This window comes from Penicillium subrubescens (genome assembly GCF_028828155.1).
Source record: "Penicillium subrubescens strain IBT 31985 chromosome Unknown utg000005l_segment0_segment0, whole genome shotgun sequence".
NCBI lineage: Eukaryota > Fungi > Ascomycota > Eurotiomycetes > Eurotiales > Aspergillaceae > Penicillium > Penicillium subrubescens.
The window spans coordinates 4,266,176-4,289,893 of record NW_026643155.1 but is presented as its reverse complement, the minus strand read 5'-3'; the positions used below and the strand labels follow the sequence as shown (position 1 = coordinate 4,289,893).

The window sequence follows — 23,718 nt, the reverse complement described above, 5'->3', positions numbered from 1 at the left end:
GCGTAAGCCTGGGTAAAGTGTGTATGGAAAAGTACAGAGAGTACGGAGCACGGAGAATGGAGAATGGAGAATGGTCAGAGCGAGCTGGTCTCTTTCTTTCGGAAGATTTTCCATTCGAGGCCAAAAATCACAGGAGAAAAGGTGGTACAGTAGCAACACTGTAAAGGGGAGACAGGAGCGAGCAATTATTACTGCAATACTACTACTGCTACCATAGGCTATAGTCTGTAATATTGTAATTGCCATTACTTGCAAGCCTATCGATAAGCGCCAAAAGGCTGATGAGATGGTAAATTTTTTTTTTCTTTCTTTCTTATTTCGATCTATATTTTTTTTAGTTGATTTTAATTTCAGCTCCTTTGAATAGAAATGATTGGTACCAGGGGTGGATGGATGAACAGCACGGGAAGGGCAACGAACGAAATGATGAATAAGAAGGAAATGGAAGGAATTATGGATCTTGGCTGGATCGGGCTGATCAGGAAGGCTAATTGGACGGGATTTAGACGCCAGACCCAAGGAAGAATCAGTGGGGAAATAAAGAATGGGAAAATTAAAAAATAAGGAATTAAAATGGGACATACGGTAACTGAATGGAGGTGAACATAGTGAGAAAGGGAGTGTAATTTATCAAATACAATGTATTATCGGAGTATTTACCTGCCTCGAGATGGTACGGAGTACCATACACACTCATCGAGATCATGATTAATCCAATTATGTATGTACCAAATAAAGACAGTAGCATAAGGAAGGGCATGGCGATTGCTAAAATGAAATCATAGCATAACGCGGCCTTTTCTTAACCACGGCCTGCCGCGTGAAATGATATCAGACCATAAACCTCAATGATGGTATTTGTCCTTTATGTTCCTTTTTTGGGTTTCTGTTTTTTTTTCTTTTCTTGGGCCCTGAAGACCCCAGGGACACTTTGGACCAGCCGGATGCACTCCGTCTATCGATTGCAAAGGGAGTACCAGTCCTCTGGGTTCGAGCTTCCCCCCACTCCCGCCACACCTTGCTAACGGCGGTGCCTTATGGCCTGACAGGTAGAATGTGATATAAAGAATAAAGAGGATATGCACCTTGAAGGGCATTGATATAGAGATATTGATGTATTTTGGAAATTTGGCTATGCTAGACGCAATCTCCCACCAAAACGTGTCAGTGGCCCTAAGCCTTTACCTAACTTTCTCTTACGACGCACCATACTAGTCAACAACCAGGGGTCATTGGTGGCTTTCAGCGGCTGCTTGTGGCTGAAGGGGCACGCCCCTCATCCCTGTCACAAATGAGAGTGAGTGCGGAAATGTATTCCCTACTGTCCTGACCACATGATAAAAGCAGGCGGTATGAACCGCGGAGGCAACGAAATTGTTTCGAGCGGCTAGCATGAAAGAGATGAGTTTGATTAGGTGAATGAAGTGTGGCTAAAATGCTCTGCCCATGGAACGAGCTTCTGTGGCCGTGCTTTGTCTAAAAGGCGGTTGGTCAGGCCGAGGGGAGTAGTACAGCATTGTCATCGAGGTTACTGTAGCTCTTTGGCCTGACGACGTATTGCTTCAATGGTCCCTTTGGCGTTTTTTTGCTTCGCGAGGGCAACTTTCGCAACCTTGGTTTGCGATGGGAGAATTCGCAATATTTAAGTTTCCACACATAGCATCACACAGTACCCCAAAATTTAAAGAACGAGATTGTTGAGACATGCACGCCACATTGTCATCTTGTGGCGGTGGTTTAAAAAAGCCCCGTGGACACGACTCCAACGTGGCTTGAATTGGAAGATCGGCAGACGATTCCATGGATCGCCCTGGCCCTAGTGAGTGTTCGATCAGTTTATTTTTGACCTGACAGGGTCCAGGACCATTGGGACGGATCCAATGCAGGTGGACGTTTGCAGGTAGAGCTCTCAATTAACGCTTTTACGGGCTCTTGTCGAGCCTAAAATGCAGAGATACCAATATCACATACACATCAAGGGTCATCCCTCGTAGGTCGTATTGTTCCGGCCCCAATACCGTAATATATACCTGTCCATAACAGTACGTCTGGCACGTCTAGTCCGAGCTGTTCATTGCTGGCATGGGAACCCGCCAATCAGAAGGCTGGTACCGCGGGTCGGACGGCTCGGCGCATGTGCCGAAAACGGTACGGTACATGGTCAGTACGAAGTGGATACCTGACGCGCACGGAGCTTGGAGCCCCGCGATGGGGCTGTCGCGGCGTCTGACTGCCAGATTCAATGTGTATGCCGTGGACGCCGTCCATATTATTTGCCCTCGGCTACGGGATTTGCTGATGGGGTTAATATTGCGAGGCTCCAGTCGTAATCCCTTATTATTCTCCCGACTGGAGCCGCGACACAATGACAAAATCGATCTGATGAAGTTCAGAACTGCCAATTGAAGATCGTGACAAATACGGACTAGTGTATATTTGTACGCTTGGCCTCTGATTGGTCGGCTAAGGAGGCCGGGCTCTCTGAAGAAGAAAATATCTAATCAAGGGCAAGGGGAGGTGTCCCAATGCGGCAGGGATACTTGCCTTGTCCGCCATAAGATACTCCAGTACTGCAATTCTGCATAAGTGCATATGTGCATGGACAGTATAATCGCCGACCGTCGTACTTTTCAGTGCTTAAAGAGATAACTGTCACGCTTTTGAAACTACTAATTTAACACACGGTGATAGAAAAAGTTGGTAATTAACTAGGATGCCCTCTACAGGAAGAAGGACTCCTCCGCACAGGTATTAGGACCTCAGCACGGGCATTCAAGCGGAAAGCCCGAGTGGAAATGGCATTTAAGCTACAAGCTACAGCATACGGGAATGCTCCACGATGGTAATCATATGCGTATCTCACTAGTGTGTATCTTTGTCAACATATTACAATGAATCATTGTATTTCAGTATAACCTACAGTAAAATTTTTTGTATGACGGCTACACCCATACAAAAGTACTCCGTGCCTCACTAACAGCCACACCGTAGTTACAGGAGAAATTTTCCACTCGCCACACTACGCGTAAGCATTGGCTGCTTCATGAACGGAACCATTGAATATCACTTGCCTCTTTGACTCGATAGTAATTCGGGATACCCTCGGAGCATGGGACAAAGCATCCCTGCGATACTAATTGGAACGGTTCGAAAAGGTATCTGCCCTACCGAGCTCCCCGATTAAGGCACCTTCCCCACATATCATCCAACGGTCGCCGCGCGAACCCTCAACCAGTGCCTGACGTCAGAACTATTTTCCGGTGGCATCGAAATAGGTGACTCGGACGAATTGCGGATTGAACCAAAGTTATCACGACAGAATTCTTAAATCCAAAGTGCAAACAAATAATACGGAGTAGTCCGGGCAATTAAAGCAGCCACCACGTCATGGGCGTTCGACAGTGGGGCAAAGGGGCAGACGCCACCGGGGAGAATGGGAAACATGGTGGACCAGAGGATGTACAGTAACTGACTCGTGTTTATACTATGGACGGGAAATGCGTGGAGTAGGTATATCCAAGTAACGTAGCAAACAAACGGGACCGCGGGGGGTCGCGTCGAATTATTAGTAGGCAGCGGCATTTACTTTATGTAACTCGTCTATCGTTTGACGATGCACCAAGCACAAGTGGAACCTGAAGCACAGGGCAACGATATCGATATCGAGAGTCGGTTCTCTCATCATTTCTCTGATCGAGACATCCTGATTGGTAGATCGCTCTCTGACAAAGGGGGAACAAGCTGGAGACGAGGGGCGATCGACATATTAGCGTGCATATCAGCCACGATGTACGCCTCCTCTGGCTGGTCGGATTGAAGAAGCGGGCGGGGCGATATCGCGGATCAACTATCAGACAAATGAGCATGCTGCAATGTCAAATGCCAAAACATACGACATCGACCGCGGATACGGTCACGGACCCTCGTTTATCATCGGTGTATCTCGACAGTATAGATTGCATTTAGCCATGTACACAACTGAGCAGATATCCGTCCAGTCATAGCCGGTGCAGGCGTGTAGATCTCTCGCGCCATCAGCGCCCCTAACGGTGCCTGCGACGGGGTATATTCTCATACGGTAGATAGGGAAAAACAATCTGGTTTTACGAAGTCGAAAGACGGCACAACAAACGGAGCGGCTGCCTTTTCCGCTTCGGCTCAAGACGGCGCTTGGGAGTGTCGGTGGTCATAGAATCCCGGACGACCGTGCAGGCTGCGTGTATGTATTTTTCGACCATGTGCGACCAGGGCCCTTGAGGGTGTAGCCAGTCATGATATATAACGGCCTTGCCACTTCGGATTGTGGTATCCGACTAACAGTAGTCAAATGTGTCGCTCCACCGCCACAGTGGGTGCTTGGCCATAGCTGGTTGATTATCATTATTGGATACTGAGCCGCGGATAATACTCCCATCTCCTTTCTCTCGTCGGGGAGGAAGAGGCATCAGCCACAATATATTGCGGGGGCCACACTACGAATTTTTTGACGTTTTTCTTTGGAGCTACGAAGCTGGGCGGAACGGACGGAATGAGACAATTTACCAATGAGAATGTGCAGGAGGGTCGCGGAAGAAGGTGTGGCGAAAATTAAAATGGGGTCCTGCATGTCCGATGGCTATTATTGTTAATGGTGCGTAGTTTCAAAGTCAAAAATCAAAAGTCCTTGAGAGGGCTAAAGGTGTTGTCAGAACTTAGTAAAAAGAAGCAAAGGTCCCGGTGTTACCTGATAGAGAGAGAGAGAGGGAGACCGAGTATAGCTACATTGATACAATATCGGATGGTCACGGCGATCAGAAAAGAATACAATCAATGAGTCACAAAGTACCCAAAAAGAAGAAAAGTCTTACATTCTAGATGACGATCGCAACTAATGTACATATCGAATCCATTGCCCTCCACTACAGTCAAGAACCATACACCCTCTACAGAAGTACATGATGAGTACATCTGCGTATCCCCATCTAAGCTGAGGTACGTACAGTACTCCCGCGGAGACCTCAACCACCTCATGTCGATCCTCCCCCAAAAGCCTCGCAACCCCACAATTCAATCCCAACAACTCGATCTAATTGATTGGTTCCCAGTGCTTTGACAACCATCCTTCAGACGGGAGATTTGGTGGCAAAATCTCGAGCGGATACCTTTTTCTGTTTGTCGTGTTAGCCTAAGGAGGAAAATGATTGTAAGTGAATGATGAATGATCGAATGATCGCGGATCCATGATCGATCCGGATGTGGCTGCCAGTTGATGTGTGGGATGACCGAATGTTCAATATACTTCGCCCTCTACAGTCTTTATTTTTTATGCTTCTGCATGAAGGTTTATGACATTCGCATTACGCGGAGAGGCTCCAAAATAGTGGTGCCTATGCGAGATGCTCGAATCGAAGGTGGCGACAGCTTACAGCTTACAGCAGCATAGCTTACTATGGACTATGCTTGGCAACCGAGGTATCTTTGACAAGAACTGAGCATTGCCCATTCTTTGTTGATATTAACTATGTATAACCTGTCTAGCCCAATGTTATGAATGTCCCTTGTACAAAATGCCCCAATACTGAAAGCCTGGCCCTGGCACGAATCAACTCTTCGTGCGCTTGATAACCTTAGAAATGTCCTCGAATGCATGTTCGACGTGCCGAGAACAAGAAAGAACAAAGTACAAGGAATATATACCAACCCAACACCGCCTGCCACAACGCCTGTCAAAGTAGAAAAGAAGCATATAAACAAACGCACCCGGAGCCCCACAGAACCGCGTGTATATGTGCTGACCGAGCCTGGGCCAGCTGCAGTTTTGGAGAATACCGATCCTATCGAGGGAAGAGGAACAAAATAGTCGGGATGAGAGAGAAACGTGTCTCCAAGGCGCGCGTAGGATATTAATGAACGGATCCGGTTCAGTGTTGAACGATGAGAGAGAACCCGTCGACCCACGATGCACTCGAGCCTGCGACTCCAGCAATTTTATATCCAAGAGGCGGAATCAATGTGTGACTGGGAGTTGACGTTGGTTAGCATCTGATGTTGATTCTGCTCGATATCGCTAGGGGAAGGATCGTTCGTCTTACCCTGATCCGCCATTGGCATTTCCATAGACCCCAGACTTCCTCCCTAGGCTGGTGAGAATCTCGATTCCATCAATCCAGAGTCCAGCTCGGACGTAGAAACCAAGCAATATCTCACCGCGGCGGGTATCTAGAACCATTAGCAATCGCTTCTTTCAACGAGGTGTTTGAGAGACTGCTTACCGAGTACAAACTCATCACCCCCGGGCTTCCCACCACGCTTGCCGAAGAGTTGGCTGGTCATGTCTTCGTAGCAGAACTCAACACCATCCACCGCAGTGCCATGATACACCTTGATAGACGTCAAAAGCTTCGTCTTGATAAAGGCACATTCCAAAAGCACTTGCTCTGGCTCACTACCCTCCATAGAGGAGCGTCCAAGCTGGCCACTCTTGTACCCAGACTGGCCTTTGGGAAGCTTGACCAACGAGTTCTTGGACTTGAGAGCGCTGACATCCTCCACGGTATAGCTTCCCAGATTACCGGAGAAGACCACCATCCGGATCTTCTTTTTCTTCTCCTTCTCAGTTCCAAACACCTGTTGCCTCAGCTCGGTTTCGGTGATGGCCACTTGCTTGGGCAAACCGTTGCCGCTGGACTCGCTGTTGATGTATTCAATAAAATGATGACAGACGTTGTCACCCTCAGCGTACAGCTCCACGAATGCGATTCCCGACGAGGCTGTAAACAGAATCTTCCCGTTCTCCACGGGCCACACCTGAACGCTGTCGTCATTGCTCACCGAAGCATCGCTGGGAAGTCGGAAACACGGATGGAAACGGAATCGGAGCGCATCCAAGCGATGCCACCCACACTCGTCGTTTGGTAGACAGACCTTCATGCCCTGTGTCTTGGTGCGAGTGCAAAAAGGCTCTTTTATTAAGAAAGAGCGGTTCAGACGAACGTAGTCGCGGAGCATGACGCCAGATTCTTGATGTGGGCATCCAAAGAGATGTCCAACTTCGTGCAAGTGTGCCCCAATACCAAGGTTCGCGGATTCCCAGTTCGATCCAGCATCACCGCAATCGTTAGCCACGTAGTTGGTATCCGTCCGAGTGCAGTCTGAGAATGCATCAACTACCTCCTCCAAACAGGACGGGTAACTCTGAAGGCAGTGGGACCCGAATATAGCCATCTTGATATCGTCATCTCCAGATCCTAGAGCCGCGTGACCGGTGATAGTCTGAGCTTGCGTGTCCCAGTGAGAATCCAGTAGCAAAACCGAGACGTATTGTTTTTGACCAGGCTGGGGGTTGAAATGCTTGCGCACGGCATCCTTGGCGATGTTAAACAACTCATCCTTCTTCTTGGCGCCATCATGCTGTTGCGCGATGTTGAGATCCCGCAACTCCGTTACGGTTTTATCGCTGCGAATGACGTGAATCTTCGCCTCGTTGCGCATTTGTCGAATGGCCGAATCTCGTCGACTGAGAGTGCCCGACTGCCACTCCTCCTCAAAGCGGAAGCAGCGCCGGCCCAAATTGTTGCGGAACATTTGCTCTCCCGTAAATGCCTGCCATAGATATGCCGCTGTTCGATACTTTCGAAGTGCCGTTTCCAAGCCATTTCCTTCGCGCTCGACTCGCTCCGGCACTGCGTCATATGTTCCGTCCGAATCCTTGCCGAGTAGTACCACCAGATGCAATGGCGGGGAATTGACAAGAGGAAGATAGTTGATGCAAATCCAGGTCGAGTGGATCACGGGCTGAGTACTTCCAGATGACAGCTTCGGGGAGAGAAAATCGAAACGCAGGCGATTGGGACCGGGCACGAGATGAACGAGGGTTTTGAAATGGGATGCCGTGACGGGCCAGCCAATCGACGGGAAATTATCTTGGTGATGGTAGACGGTGATACTTCCATCCAATGGGTGATGTCGTGGATCTCCGATCTGGCCGTAAATAAGTAGGACTTTTTGATGGACCTAGGAATAAGATTGTGAGCTTCTGTAAGCCCCAACCGGGCAGGTTTTGTGTCAAAGGGTCATTTCGAAGCTACTGACCCATGAATTATCAGCGATGGATATTATTCTTGGCGCGTAAGGCGAGCCTGTGGTCAGCGACCGGTATACCCCATTGATCGACGATGACGAGCTACCCTGTGAATATAGAACTCCGGTATCAGCTTTCAAAGCTCCCATCATGAAGCATCAGCGAGGAGCGAAGCATACCACGACGCTGTTCCGCTGTGAATTGGTCACGAAAGGTCCTGGCCGTTGCGTAGGTGGCGGCAACGAAGTGCTAATGGTACTGTCGTCATTGGATTCGGTCAAAGAGGGGAGATTAGGAGATGAGAGAGTCGGTTTGATCGAGGAGGGCGGAGTAATGGAAGCATGGGAGGAAGTGTCAATCGTCGAGGAGGATTTCCCGGATACCACTTCCACCTGATGCGAGGGGGTTTTCGACTCGGCGGGAGTAGTGTGGAAGCTTGCTTTGGAGCGTCGGCGCAACTGCTTCAAGAACGACATGATGAAGCGAGGACGTATGCCCGTGAGGTACCAGCGGTGATGCAAAGGCGAGGAAACTTCTCACCAGGAGAAGAACCACCAGATCTAACCCGGGCAGCTTCCGTAATTGGAGGCTACCTGGTGTGGAGAGGGGTGGGAAGTGGAAGTTTGGGAGGGCGTCAGGAACAGGAGAGCGCGACCGTTTGCGGCGGGTGACGACGCCGCTGGAGATTTCGCCCCGCAAGAACCGGAGATGGGAGCAATTGGAATTAATTAGGAGAGGAAAGGAGAAAGGGAGTAAAAAGGAGGTCAATGGGAAAAGGGAGAACTTGAAGATGCCAAATTCAAAAAGTCTGAGAGAAGAAAAAAAAAGCCAACGAAGAAAAATAATGGAAGTGGAGGAGGAAAAAAGAACAAGCTTGAAGTTAGCTTCGCTCCAAATCAAGATGGTGAAGAGTCCACGGTGTACACGAAGAGAGTAGTCAAGAGGCTGTTTCTCTCTTTCATCGATAATAATCTCCTAAACATGAAACGAACAGTTCAACAGACTCTAACCAAACTGACTTGACACTGAACAATGTACATTCAGACATGCAAATGCTTTTCATCCAACTGGAACATCGTCGAGGGGCAGAACAGCTATACTTAGCACACGCCCCCAACGGTGGTGGATAATCCCGCTTGGCAGCCTCCTATCAGCCATTACGTACCTCTCCTCCCCTCACGACAGGCCTATGGCTCCTCCTCGTAGGCTCGTCCTACAGCTCAGGAGTCGCAATGTTTCACCGGTGGATCTTGAATGATCGCCCTAAGACGCCTAGCTCGGACGCTAGATCTGGGCTAAACCATCACATACCAAGGCATAACAAGGCCCGTGGACAGCCCCGACTCCTTGTTTTTGGCAAGTCAATTTGCTTTTGAGACTTGCAGAATCATCGTGACTATATTCATGGCCAACCAACAGTCCACGCAACTCTCATCCTCAGATTCACTATCTCCAGCTCCAGACTGGCCCGAGGGCTGATCTTACACCAAACGGACCGGCTCCTGCGCCATAGCCGCTGTTGTGATACTTTCGCTCTCTCTACAGGACTCTTTTCTCCACCAGGGCTTGGTCCTCCCCCCAACTGATAACCCGAAAACTTGCTTGACGTCCCAACTATGCTGCATTTTCAGATCTTCAGTGGAAGGAGCTACTTGGCCTCGGCGCCCAGAGTTTAACCTCGTCTCTTAGCGCACAACTTTCTACCGACTCAAGACGTGGAACATCGTTAGCCTTGACGAATGCCCGGTTTCCACCTCTATCTTCGGGCCATTGTTGTCTGCCTTGGTCGGGCGGGCCCTGACATCAAAGACAAGTGGCCGTTCACTCGCATTAGCTTGCCGCCAGACACGCGATCTGTGCATGTTATCTGTATCGGACTGGGGCCATTGTCGTCAACAGATAAAGATGGACTTTCATGTTCACATGGTCTTTCAACGGAGAGCATGATCATGGATATAACGTCGGTCGGGACGGCATCATCGAGGCCGCAAGTTCTACTCCTAGGCCGAAATTGCCGACCCCGCGATTCTGAGCCGCAATAGCAGGGGTATCCTTTGCTTTTACTGTAACTAGTACTACTAACTGACAAACCAGCAGAGCTTGCTTTTTTTTCTCCAATTGCCCCCCCCCCGTCCGAGCTCGTGTTGCTTATTGACATCCTGCAGATGCACAAACACAAATCCTGTGGGATCTAATTCTGTGACAGAGTGGTTTTACTTGCGGCTTCAACATCACCAAGAAGATCCCAGCATGCCAGACTGATGACACAGTACGTGGACAGAATTCCATCTCCCTTTTCACCAGGGGGACACTTGAAGCGATGACATCGTGCAAGGTGGCTCCATCTTGCTAGGCGCCCAATCCCGCCATGGCAGCCAGGTACTAAGTGGAGCGGGAATCTTGGATGGCATGCCAGATCGTTTCTAAGGGGAAGCCCAGTCCCACTTGGAAAGGAACTCGGGTACAGAAGTTGGCTCGGGAATCTATGCAGAGCTCTTTAATTTCATATCAACAGGCTTCCAAAGGGCCAAAGTTGGCGCTCTAAGAGCTTTGGAATCGGCAGATGTGGGGGCACTACAACTAAAAGAACGAGGCTGGCGAGGCCACTAGTCCCGCTAGTATACGGAGTACGGCGAGATCGAGTTTTTCAAATTGATATCGTGTTTGGCAAAAGGCCAGACTAGGTAAAATGAAAGTAGATAATCAGGGCAGCTTTTTGGCGAGAGACAAGTAGTAAAAAGTGAATATAGCAGGTAGGGTAGTCATTTAGAAGAGTTGTTTACTCGTGTGCTCTATGTACTTAGAACAGCCCTACCGAAGTCCGCGAGCAAATGCGGGAAAACACGATCGCGTGCAAATCTGCGCGGCACGCGTTTTGCCTGTTCACTTCTCAGCTCCTCTCAACTTCTTCCCCTCTCTGATTCACCCCCCATGAGCTTTCATCCCATTGGGATCTCTCTTCCCCGGATTATTCGGTATTCAATATTTGCACGATTGTATCCTCTTTCTACTCCCATTCTTTCCCAATTTGTCTAAAAGTCGATTCTGGGCCAAGTGGCTCCATTTTTATTTTTCACCAATTGGGTCTCACCTTTCCCTCTTCTCAGCCCGCCCTTGCAAGCCGACTACTAAGCCCAACCCTCCCGACGCAAAGACCATCTCTTCCCTGCCTTCGACTTTCCTTTCCCTATCCCATTGCCCACCATGACCCTGTCGCCGCAGCCTGGCTCGGCGGAGAAGGCTATTCGAAAGCTTGATATTGCCCAGGTAAGAATGCCTTTTGCTGGAGAATGATATCCACCCGAGAAAAAACACATAAAAAACACACAGCATCCAAGTGGATCGTCTAGGTCTGGGGTGCAGATTGCATTTACACTGTCAAGCCCTAGCAAGGCTCGGCAGGGGCAGTCATCTAAAGCACTACTTGTCGGCACTCGACGCAGACTATGAACGAACCAATGCTGACTTCGACTGTTCTCTCATAGGTTTCACTCAGTCTACAGGACCGATTGGGCCTGGCCAAGCTCAAGTATCAGCATGGCCGAATCCATGGGTTGATGCCCACCATGCCCGCTATGGACAGCAGTGATAAGCCCTCCGACTCCTCGTCCGACTTCTCTCGCAGCCGTTGCGAGACTCCCATGACCTCCCCTTCCCTCCGAGCCGCAACCTATTCCAGAGAGCTCCCTCGATCAGCTCGCAACAAGCATGCCGTGACCTTCAATTCCCGTGTCATGCAGCCAATGCTATCGGCCAGCCGCAAACGTGTCCGGTCTGATTCAGATACTGAGCGTCCGGCCAAGGCAGCTCGAGTGTCGTGGAAGAGCTCTCACCACCTACCTGCGTCTTCTCCGGGCCTTAATCGCCATATGACAACCCGCCGAAACCCGGCCCCTTTCATGTCCGAGGCCACAATCCCGGAATTGTCCTCTCCTGCATATCATGCTCCCTCTGATGAGGAGAATGATCCCGATCTGCCACTACACAGCTTCAACCATGTGAGCTCCATGGTGGGCTCCTCGCCGCCTCGGACTCCGCCTCCCAAGCATGCCCGTCTGCCCCGGGCTGACCGTCCCTCGCAGCACGAGGACGGTGCAGACCTGCTTCTATACCTGGCCAATTCGCCTACGCCTGCCCGTGTGGCCGCAGGCTCGCAGCATGCGTTCCCGCCGTCTACTCCTCCAAGCCAGCATGCTGTCCTGCCAACACTCACTCCTAACCTGGGAACTCCGGGTCAGCAGTTCAACTTTGCTGATTTCGTGAACGTAACCCCCAGTCCGGCTCAGCCTGCTTGGGGTGGCCGTACTCCTGGCAACCCAGGTCGCACTCCTCTCGCTACCAAAGATGCCCGCAAGCGATTGAACTTTGATGCCCTCGTTCCACCCAGTACCTCGAGTCCCCACCTCCGAGGGAAGGAGACCGGACTGGCTTTGCAGCTTGGTGGCGAGCTACGGCCTTAGAGTGGACCAAAAATCCGTTCTGCTCTTCCATTCTCTACCGATTCATACCATTTGGCTCCTTTCCCTTCACCACCCTATCACCTTATTACGGCTTACGATTCTGTTATGTACCCATCCCACATTTGCGGTGTTCACTCTACTTTGTAATTCTTCTCTTTCTGTCAAAGCCGAGGACCTGATTCATCTCCACCTTGAGATATTCCTCGAATTAGCCCACTTCCACAGCACCTCTTATTCTGCATCCATGGCGTTCCCCCATTGTTAATGTCTTTTGCATGGCTCCAGCCATTCTTTCTTATTTCTCACTCCCACGAATGATATGTCTTCGAGTCCTTTGCTCTCCTGCTTGTTTCATCTGTTTGATTCTGTTCTTTGGCGTTTCTTCTGCCAGCATTGCATATGTGCTTCTCTTTGCATCCAACATGCCTTGTGATGATGCTCTGCGCCCCATCTATTATTCCCTACGGCCTCTGATGACAAGGCTTCCTAATCATGTCCAGCTGTGTGGTTGGATAAAATCCGAGAATGATGTTGAGTTTGTTCGAGTGATGATACAAAACTGCATTGTGTATCTAATTTTGATAAAATCAACATGTTTAAATCTATTCTTACTATACTTACATGTGCTTTGACTCTTTGCATTTTGCAATATGGTCCATGTTATAAATCTAGATTTGTTCAACTGACAGTACGATTTACTAGTATCGCCATGCCTCGTCCTCGTCGTCTTCCAAGTAGCTGATTGACAGTGTTAGAGAACATATCTAGGTTGTATCTGCTCTCTAGACAGCCATGGTCTATCAAATTACTTTACTTGCATGTATAAGAAGTTGACTGATCTACATATTCTCCACGATTCACTCCTCCTGCCACCCCAACTGCTCCTCCCCACCATCCGCCTCCCCCTGAGCCTCCACCTTCTCCCCCTGCTTCCTCCACAACAACGCCAAATAATCCGACGTAGTCGCCTCGTCAATGGACTTATCCTCCCTAACCTTCAAAAATCTCGGAAACCTTAAACTCAACCCCCTCTCCTCACTCACCAACCCAATCGCCGCCGTATACGTCGGACTAAGCGTGATATCCGCAAACGCCATCTCCCACACCTCCTGCGGCTCGAACCACACATCCGGTTCACCGTGGTAATCCACATAACTAGGTCGGGAAATGACATTGTGACTCCCCGGTGCGTATTTGTCTTTATTGGCTTGGTAGAATTTATCCGTGAAGCCGGACATGCATTTCGTTACTGCTTCAAGGATGCCGGTTTCGGGGTTGCGGACTGCGAGGAGGATCGGGGACCACCATTTGGCTTTTCGGCCGTTGCCGTGCCAGCCTGCTATTGGGATGAGATCGAGGGTTTCCGAGGAGGTGCTGTAGTCTTTTTTGACCTTGAGCCAGGATTCGAGGCGTTTGTCGGGTTCGTAGGTGGAGAGGAGGGCTTTGCGGCGGGTGGGTTTTTCTTTGGCGGATTTGGTGGTGTTTTTGAGTTCTGGGGGTTCAATTTCGATATCGGGTTGATCTGTCACGTCGGTGATTTGAATGGTATCGTTGATTTTGGTGGTGTTGTCGAGAACTTTTACCATGATGCCCTCGCATTTGGCATCGGTGGCGCCTTTGAAGAACTCTAGTACTGTTTCCGAGTCTGCGGATGTTGCATCCAGGCTTTTCACCCAAGTGAATCTGTTTGGTATCTCGACGAAAAGACTTCGGAGTAGCTCACGGCGTTCTCGGAATGGTCGATTCAGCAATGGTTCCCCGTTGAGGTACATGAGGTCGAATGAGAATAGACACACGTTGACTTTGATGGCGCCAATTTCAACGTTCTTCTTCGCGCGATTCGTGAGTGTCTGAAACGTCTTCAAATCTCCAGTTTCACTATCCACGGCAACGACTTCGCCCTCGAGAATGAAGCTTGACACACTTTCTCCGCGAATTTGAGGAACCAGAGATACCAGGTCTGGATATTTCTCTGTCATGAGCTCCAGATGTCGAGAAAAGATGGAGACCTTGCCCGTTTCATCGCAATGTACTTGAGCACGTTGCCCGTCGTATTTGTATTCACAGCTAAAGTCTCTCCCTTGAAGCTTTGTCAACATATCCGCGAGGTCGCGTGTGATGCTTCCCAGCATGGGCCTCAATGGAATATGCAGCACCAAGCCACAGCGTATGAGGAGTTCCTCGGTCACGCCGGTTTCTAGAAGACATGGTACAAGGTCGTTGTAGTCCGGATGCCTTGCATAAGAGGCTTTGACAAGTTCTTCCGCGTTGTTGTAGATCTCAGCGAGCTCGTCTTTCTTAAGTCGAGCCAAGTCATCTCGCGATCGAATAGCGTATTCAGCGCCATCGGGTTTCGAGTAAAGGAATGCGCGGGCAAGAGCAATCAGCATAGTTGTTTTGACGGCTCCGATTCGCAGGTTCTGAACCAAAGTCCTCACGATGTATCGGCTTTCCTCCGCGCCCCGTGTATCCTGCAGTAGTTTCTCAACAATCCGCTGCTTGGCTTCTTGACTGCCAGATCCTTTACTGGTAGCAATCTTCAGTAGTGACTGGTACACTCCTTTGATTTTGAGAGGCTTCGGCTTAGCCAGAGTAAATGCCTGCCTTTTCTTAGCTTCGAACGCGACATCGCCTGCATCACCATGTTTATTATAGAGAGTTTTGAGGCCCTGGTTATCGAGGCCGTATATTTTCTTCAGGGCTTTGGAGAGAGAGGAACCTCCGAGGCCAAGCTCTTTCTCGTCATATGGCGGCGTAATCGAGTTGGTTGCTAGCCAGACTGCAGGTAGGAGGCTGGACGGGTCTCCTTCTATCAAAACTCGAAGAAAATTGACCAGTGTATCGACAATCTTGATTCTGCTGGTGGTCGCATTTGCAAGCACGAATGCCCTCGTCAGCAGTGCGTACGAGGCGTCGCCACCTTCAGCAGCCCAATGCGACCGTAATTCGGTAGCATATTTGCCTGCGTCGAATGTCTGCGGGCTTTGATCAAATGGAACAGCGAGGGATACTGTATCCTCCGTTCCCGCGGATGATTGCAAGGAGAGCGTATTCTTCTTTGCAGTTGACGGAGCTGCTGGAATCGCATCTACTGGTATCGTAGGTGCTATCGTAGGCGCCGATGGAGCTGTCTTTGGTTCGGAGTCTGCAGCGACAGGTTGATTTGTTTCCGTATTCGAAGAAACTGCACCTTCTTGATTCCATTGTTCCTGAAGCTGTCGTGCCAAAGCTTCATCCGATAAGGTCTGCTCTGTCACCTCTGGCCCTAGCTCCAATTCCGGCTCTGGCTCCGCCTGCTTCGCTTGTTTCGCTTGCTTGGTCGCTTGTCCTTTGAAGAACGATTCAATACTGCGCGTCTGCTGAGATGATGGCTCGGCGCCATTTCTCTTGCGCTTTTTAGCCGGGCTGGACATGTTTCATGGTGTGGTCGTGTCTAGGGAACGGAGCATGTTGCCGCTGGAGCTACGGCGCGGAGCCCCAGACGTACGTCAGTCCGCAAAGGCGGAGATCAAACAATCGCGACACCGTTGCGCTTCAGCCATTATTTTCCTCCACAACCATGGCGCCCCCCACGTCCCTGTCGTCGCACGAGCGAACGAGAGTGGAAGACTATTTAAATGACAAGATCCAGGTCTCTGCCGATCTAGAGAGCCTCGACTCGCTGCTGTCTAGCCTCCGTGCCCAACAGGAGCTTCAGCGGAAGCAGGTACCTTTCCCCCCCTCCATCCCTGACGACGAATCTCCGCTGCCACAGACGACTAATCTAGCGGGCAATTAGCTAGCAGAGGCACATGAAGCACTCTCGAATGCGACAAAAGCTTCCAACGACCATGCTGAGGCCACCCGCAAGCGTGCCGAGGCATTCGCGTCCGAGCAGGCGGACATCGATCGCCGACTGAAGGCCATTACACAATCAGAGACGAGCGATGAGGCTGTGCACCGGCTGGAGAAGAGCATGGAAAGACTCCAGCGTCTGGAGATCTCCAAGGGATATGTACAGCTGCTAAAGGAGGCTGAGGAATTAAGGTATGATTCGCTGATGAGATGACAACGATGAAGGACAGGCGCTGAAGGCAACCTTACAGCAAGGAAGCTCTTACCAGTATATCCTCCGATCCTCGTGCCGCATTGAACCCATATGCTCGACTACGCAGCATCGTCTTGTCCCTGAAAGAAGCTCAGCCTGCCGCCGAGGGAGCCGCCCCGCACCTCATCAACTACACGGAGAAGTTGGCGTCAGCGTTGCGACAACAACTGCGGAAATTCTTCGGCGATCGATTGCAGAAGACGATGGAGGCTTTGAAATGGCCGACACGAGAGCTGAACATTACCGATACGCTGTTAGCTCAATGGACACAGGACGTTGAACTCTTGATTGATTTGCAGATGCCGTATGTGGATTCTCGTGATGTTGTTGTACCGTTTGAACCATTCCTAACAGTGCTGCCAGGGAACTACAAGGTCGCGATGTTTTGGACACAGATCATGGTCTTGAGCCGCCGGTTCTGTTCCCCCTGGAGGTGATGGTACATCCTCTAGACCTACGGTTCAAGTATCACTTCAGCGGCGACAAGCCAACGAACAGACTTGACAAGGTGAATATATCTATGCCCTTGAAGACGACACAACTGCTAAACTCTATGTTTGTCTAGCCCGAATACTTCCTTGCCCACATCATGGATCTTATCAGCCAGTTTGGAGGGTTCTTCACATCTTATCTGCAACCAATCCTCGATGAAAAGGCCCAATCGGCTGGCCCAGCTCTGGAATGGAACTTCTACAATGCTCTGCATGCCTTCATCACGGCTCTACTTCCAATGCTGAGACACAAAATCGAAACCTTCATGCCCCAGATCTCAAATCATCCTCACTTGCTCAGCCATTTCATCCACGAGCTAATGAACTTTGACAACGACCTCCGGGAGACATGGAATTACCTACCAGATCCCTACGCTGAAGATGATTGGAAGGGCATAACCTGGGAACTTCTCACAAAACAAGGATGGTATGATCGCTGGCTCCAGGTGGAGAAGGAATTCGCTTTGGCGCGATACCGGGATATCATCGACACACCAGATAGCGGAGAAATCGACTATGATGGTGTCGAGCTCACAGCAACCAAACCTACAAAGGCTGCAATACGGGTGAATGACCTGCTTGAAACCATCACCGAGCGATACCAGCCATTGTCTTCCTTCAGTCAGAAGCTACGATTCCTCATTGACATCCAGATCACCATTTTCGACCAATTTCACGAGCGTCTTCGTGAGGCTTTGGATGCCTATCGGACCATGACCTCCGCTCTTGGCCGTACAGTCCAGGGAGCTGACGGGCAGGCTAGCGTTGAAGGTGTTGCGGGCCTTGAACGGCTTTGTCGGGTTTTTGGTAGTGCAGAATACCTCGAGAAAAAGATGGAGGATTGGAGCAACGACGTTTTCTTTGTGGAACTGTGGTCTGAGCTTCAAGATCGAGTGAAGCAGAACCGCGATGGTGGCCGTAACGTGGCTGGCACCATGTCTGTCGCGGAAGTTGCATTACGCACATCGCCAGCCGTTGCGAATCACGACGCGGCTAATCCTCAAACATCAGAGGGAGCGCTCTTCGATGAGACTGCCTCCGCATACCGTCGTCTACGGTTGCAATCCGAATCAATCATTACATCAACATTGACCTCGAATATCACTGCAGCCTTGAAGCCTTACTCACGCCTGGCTACCTGGGCAACGCTTTCTACCCCTTCGGCTGGTGTAACGACCTCTTCTCTATCCCTTTCTTCTGACCTAGCACATGCAATGCGCATCCTGTCAACTCAGCTGAATTTCCTCGCTCGAGCTCTAGGAGTTGCACCGCTCCGACGAGTCTCCCGTCAGCTCCTCTTGTCGATCCAGACATACATTTGGGACAACGTGTTGATGAGGAATAACTTCTCCGAAACTGGCGCCGCACAGCTTGCTAGCGATATTGATCACCTTTGCAGTGTGGTCGATAATGCTTTGGGTGTGGCCGGCCATGTCGGTGGTTCGACGCGGATTGTCAAGAAGCTTAATGAGGGTCTGCGTATTTTGAACCTGAGTGCGGCCGCAGGTCCAAGTGCGGAGAATGTGGAGGAAGATAGCACTGCGTTGGGACTGGGGGATGTGGAGAAGAGGCTTTTTAAGGACAATGAGAGTGCCCGTGCTGTCCTTGCTGAACTTGAGATCGATAGTCTGGCTGAAGCTGAGGCACGATCTGTCTTGGAGAAAAGGGTTGAGATCGGTAATTAGGTAGCATCTATATCTTACGACTCTACTCTGACAGACCTAGAAGCCACGCAACTATTTGAATATAATGGATCCTAGGTATACATCGGGTCTTATATTTGCAAGCTCTACATCTTCGACTCACGACTGCTATACATGTGTGATTTTTAAACAATTCTAAATTGCAGTACAGAGATCTATCATGTAGTAAGGGGTATGTCTAATCAAGAAATTGCAATCACCGGTGATGAACAACAGGACCATGTCCACGTTCACCAAGCCGCTTCTGAGCAACAGCCGAAGTCAAGGACTCAACAATCGCAGGACCAACATCCTCGATAGCATGCACAAGATTCTCAACCGTCTCCTTACTAGTCAAAACATTGACCACACAGCGGAAAAACTTGCCATTCCCAACTTCATCCTCATCCCCACTAGGAGGAGCAAAATCAACCATAAAGCCCTTCCGCACAATCGCATGCGTAATCTGCTCAGTGACCTTGCTATTGTTCTTCGCCCGCTGCGTCTCATTCGAGACAATACCGCGCGGGTAGACCATTTTCTTATCAGGCGTGTAGTAAAAACAAACCTGCAGACAAGGAGGCGCGTTCTCACTGACGAGGGTGAAGTTGGGGTTTTGCGAGACTAGGGTAGCCAGGTATGCGGCTACTTCGCATGCGTTATCGATTTGCTTCTCGTAGCCTTCGGTTCCGTAGTATGTCCATCCCAGGAAGAGTTTGAGCGAGTCTGCACGACGGCCGCATTGGAGAGTTAGGTCTGCGAGATCCCACACCTCGGGTGAATCGACCTCTAGTTCGGATCCGTTGGAATTTCCGTTTTGGGTTGGCTCGGTATCATCGTTGTGGAAGAGGTAGCCTGCGGGGAGGGTGTTGGCGCGGTGGAATTGGCGAATGTCTGCGGCCAGGAGGTATGAGCATGTCACCGGTACGCCGAGCATTTTGTGCGGGTTGATCGCAATGCTGTTCGCCTTTTCTGAACCGGCCAGCTTATGTCTCTGCTTGCGGGAGAAGATGAACGAACCACCCCAGGATCCATCGATATGGAACCACAGGTTATATTTCTGGCAGATGGCGGCGATCTCGTTGAAAGGGTCGAAGGAGCCCATGACCGTTGTACCGGCCGTGGCGTTCACGTAGAACGGCGTTCGGCCTTCACTTTGCGCTTTCTGCACCATTTTCTCCAATTCAGCGGGGATCATCCGACCTTGCTTGTCAATTGGTACAGGCCAGACGGCACTGCTACCGAATCCCAGCATTTGAGCAGCCTTCTCAACGCTGTAGTGGCCATGGGCGCTGGTGAAAAGCACAAACTTGTACCCGCCATTACCCTCGGTCTTTGTGTCTGGGTATAAATTGTTGCGAGCAATGACAATAGATGTAGTGTTTGAAGCCGAGCCACCCTGGACAGAAATACCTCCTGCACGAGGACCGTTCAGCCCGAAAAGGTTTGCTAGTCGTTGGCCAGTGAATTTCTCAATAACCGTGAGAGCAGGCGAGACCTGGTAGACGTGCACGTTGGTGTTCAAGGTCGCAAGAATGAGCTCCGCTGCCACGCCGGGGGCATTTGTAGACGCATACAATTTGTCGAGGAAGCCCTGATGCCAGGTATTGACCGAGTATTTCAGAACCTTTTCCAGGACTTCGATCAAGCCCTCCTGCTTCCGGCCTTGCTCGGGGATTTCCAGCTGGAGAATGTCTCGCAGATCTTCTGGCTTTTTATAGTCGACTAGGGATGTTCCTTGCGGGGTAGCATGTCCATTGACGCCGTTCGTGTGCTTCTTCGCGGGGACTGGAGGCTCGTCTGCGGATCGAATGAAGGGAATGAGAAGGTCCTCGACGGCCTTTAAGAGCTATTTGGTTCCATTGAATATTAGCAAGATATTAAAGATAGGAAATAACCTTAGGAATCGTCCAAGTTAGTAGGAAAAGAGAACTCACCGTCTGCACCTCGTCGGCGCGACTGGACGGAGCGTCGGCCATTTTGCTGATCTATGAAGTGTAGATATGCAACAAAGACTGGAAAACGGCGAGTCTATAAGCGTAAAGATCGAATTATATGAAATGAATGAATGAGAATAGGAATTGAAGTTGAGTCATCCCCCGTAAGAGCCGAAAAAAAAGTTTCTCAAGAAGAGCCGATCTCCGGAGATGGCGACACTCGCCGAATGCCTGACATCATCGGCCGATGAGGACCTCGGGAGAGTAAAATACTGGCTATATTTACAGGTTTATAGATCTACGTGAATATCTATCTATTCAGATATCTCAAGACTATCATATCATACACTATAACTTGCATCAATGTCGTGTGCTCGAGTCGCAGATTGATTTTGTCTGCCTTAAATGCCCCTCCACTGTCACTCAAATGCCCCACTATGGACAATCTTATCGTACTGTAGTCTGCACTGTTGATCCCATCCCACTTCTAATGCATGAACATGTCGTACGTACCCATTAAGTAGGTAAATTGTTCTCTAGAATTTGCAAAGAATGGTATATACTTCAGAACCTATAGCCAGCCAATGAAAAAGATGCGGCAGTGCGTGGGTCTGCAATTTCCCTGCAATGTAACCTTCCACCTGCATGCAGCCTTCTATGGAGCTTGGTTCTATCGGACTGATCTTTGGCATCGGATATGATGGTGGTTTAAACAGGGTCATCAAATTGGATTATATACATCGTCAATCGTTTCAGGCCTTTGCAGCCGCAGCCGCGGCCTCCTTAGCAGCGAACCGCTCACGCGCCAGCTCCAGCTTCGACTTGGGCCGTTCTCCACTGCCTTCAGTGGCTGTGGCCTCTCGCTCGATCCCCTTGGCACGGGCAGTCCATTCGCCGCGGCGGCGCTTGTAAAGATCCATCGACCAATTTCTCCACACCGCACGACCCAAGAACGAGTCGCGAAGAATCATTTCGCTTTGTGCGAGCTCTTGAGCCATGCGCTCCTTGACGAAGAACACATCCTTGGATGCAGGCCAGAGAGCGTCCACGACGTGAGATCCGCTGTTATCTTGAGCAAGTTCGACGAGATGGCCCTGGAAGCGGGGAATGAACTGTCGTCGGAATTGCTGGGTGGAAGTGGGCAAAGTCAAGGCTTGTTGCAGGACACGGGAGGATGTAGCTTCCTTAGAAAGCTGAACGATTGTCTCGGATGATTGCGCAAGAAGACTGGAGTATACCAGCTCGCTCATAGGACCCGGAACTGTGAGCATCACCTGTGCCAAGAGGGACCCGTGCAGCTTCTCCGCAGCAGATGTAGAGGAGCCACCAGCCGGTGCCTTTTGCTTGCGTCGCTTGTAGTCATCTCCATCTGCATCTTCCATCTCTTCATCCTCTGATTCCGGTGAAGCTTGGTCTGTGGACTCGTCAAGACGAAGCATCTGTCGGAGGCGGACCGTGGGATCCGCATCATACGCCTCCTCAAGCGCCTTAGCGAAAGGCTTGGTGTCGACATTTCGGATCACACAACGCTCGATCAACACCTTAGGAACGACAAGACGGGATCGCTCGATCAGGCCTGGGACCTCGGGAATGATGAGATCCATAGCGCTTTGCAAGTCGTCCTTTCCAAGTCTTTCCAATGTTCGCAGGACGACGTAGCCAGCAGTGCTGTTTCGAGCAAGGGACCCGATGCGATCGCGGATGTTGTTCTTATATAGGTTCTTGAACACCTTGCCGGGCATGTATCGTACCATCGTCTCCACAAGGCGAGATCCGACTGGATCGTATAGCAGGCCACGAATGAAGGTTGCGCTGTCAGTGCCCTCCTCGAAGGACTCATCGGGTACGAGTCGACGAAGAATGGATTTTGGATCCTTGGCGCTAGATTTTCCAAAGTGAGAGAGCTCCAAGAAAAGCATAACCTGGAGAACGGGGTTTCCGATGGGCTGTGTGGCCAAAGCCCGCAGATAAGTGTCATCCAGTCCGGAAACCATGTCGCCCATGATCTTCTTCAGCGCGGGCTCGAAAGATTCTGGTACGCTCCGCTTTTGTGTAGGGCCACTTTCTTCTTGCGCGCCAGCAGCCGGAAGACCCAGTCTTTCCTTCTTCCGACTTGCGACCACCGAATCCTTCGACGTAACATCTACAGGCTCTCCAGCAAGAACCAGCAACAGCACTCGAATTGTGTGCGAGGCAAATCGCTCGGTCAAGAGATAGCCCCAATTTTCCTTCAACTCCTCAATCACACTCATGAACATGTCGGCGAGCGACAGCTCTGACTCCTCTTCACCGTCCTCCGACTTCTTGACTGGGGCTTTGGCGGTCTTTTGCATAACAGCCGGCGCGGCGTGGATGAACAGTGTTTCGCAACAATGACTCGCAAATCGGTGCTGCACAAGGTGAAGGAAGTGACCAATGAATTTGCCAAAGATCCGACGAATCTGCTTGACATCTGACATGGAGATCAACTTTTCCATGAGTCTCGAACAACCCTGACTACAAGCAATCTTCAATTCCTTTCCATTGGCCTCCTGGTATACGCTTTCCACAAACAAATTCCGCTCTTCGGCATCGTGGAATTGGTTCGCTTCGAGCATTTCGCTGGCGCGCGAAAAGTATTCTTGCTCGTCGGTGTCGAGCAATCCGTAGAAGGGGGTATCGCCATTGACGACATCTCCGGTCTCTTCCACAACCTGCTGGTCTTCTCCAACATCGAGGGAAATATAGTCTGCACCCTCCGCGAAAGATGGTTCGGCGGTCTCGTCGGTGTCGTTGGAAGGCTTCATGCGTTTGGCGGAGGGAGCTTCGAGGGCATCATCGTCCTGGTGCTTCGACTCCTCCTTTTGAGCTTTCTGTTCGGCCCGACGGCCTCTCTTTTGCTTCTCACGGGGCATGGCGATATGGTGATTGAGTAAAGTAAAACCTGAAGGCTGCGCTGGGAAATTTTTTGGATAAGCAGTGGTCCAAGCGTCTCCGCGGCGACTGTTTGTCTAGTTTGCAAC

The 23,718-nt window shown here is 50.4% G+C and overlaps 6 protein-coding genes across 6 annotated transcripts; 2 read left to right on the top strand and 4 right to left on the bottom strand.

Annotated features, from left to right (window-relative positions):
* Positions 1-5,900: 5,900 nt before the first annotated feature.
* On the bottom strand, positions 5,901-8,535 carry N7473_008072 (zinc metalloproteinase family protein; the record flags this gene model as incomplete). The annotated part of the gene is made up of 5 exons (XM_057154012.1): positions 5,901-5,997; positions 6,072-6,198; positions 6,252-7,992; positions 8,071-8,166; positions 8,239-8,535. 5 exons carry the CDS (start codon positions 8,533-8,535, stop codon positions 5,901-5,903), a joined length of 2,358 nt encoding a protein of 785 aa, XP_057008350.1.
* Positions 8,536-11,263: 2,728 nt separating this feature from the next.
* Positions 11,264-12,519, top strand: N7473_008071 (uncharacterized protein; the record flags this gene model as incomplete). Its single annotated transcript, XM_057154011.1, has 2 exons — positions 11,264-11,326; positions 11,545-12,519. 2 exons carry the CDS (start codon positions 11,264-11,266, stop codon positions 12,517-12,519), a joined length of 1,038 nt encoding a protein of 345 aa, XP_057008349.1.
* Positions 12,520-13,376: 857 nt separating this feature from the next.
* Positions 13,377-15,932, bottom strand: N7473_008070 (putative DNA ligase I; the record flags this gene model as incomplete). Its single annotated transcript, XM_057154010.1, has 1 exon — positions 13,377-15,932. The coding sequence occupies one exon, from the start codon at positions 15,930-15,932 to the stop codon at positions 13,377-13,379; it is 2,556 nt and encodes an 851-aa protein (XP_057008348.1).
* Positions 15,933-16,078: 146 nt separating this feature from the next.
* On the top strand, positions 16,079-18,782 carry N7473_008069 (RINT-1 family protein; the record flags this gene model as incomplete). The annotated part of the gene is made up of 5 exons (XM_057154009.1): positions 16,079-16,225; positions 16,298-16,545; positions 16,605-16,910; positions 16,970-17,114; positions 17,172-18,782. 5 exons carry the CDS (start codon positions 16,079-16,081, stop codon positions 18,780-18,782), a joined length of 2,457 nt encoding a protein of 818 aa, XP_057008347.1.
* A 214-nt stretch (positions 18,783-18,996) lies between these two features.
* N7473_008068 (pyridoxal phosphate-dependent decarboxylase family protein) lies at positions 18,997-20,758 on the bottom strand (the record flags this gene model as incomplete). Its single annotated transcript, XM_057154008.1, has 2 exons — positions 18,997-20,628; positions 20,717-20,758. 2 exons carry the CDS (start codon positions 20,756-20,758, stop codon positions 18,997-18,999), a joined length of 1,674 nt encoding a protein of 557 aa, XP_057008346.1.
* A 710-nt stretch (positions 20,759-21,468) lies between these two features.
* nop9 (RNA-binding RNA processing protein NOP9) lies at positions 21,469-23,610 on the bottom strand (the record flags this gene model as incomplete). Its single annotated transcript, XM_057154007.1, has 1 exon — positions 21,469-23,610. One exon carries the CDS (start codon positions 23,608-23,610, stop codon positions 21,469-21,471), a length of 2,142 nt encoding a protein of 713 aa, XP_057008345.1.
* Positions 23,611-23,718: the final 108 nt, after the last annotated feature.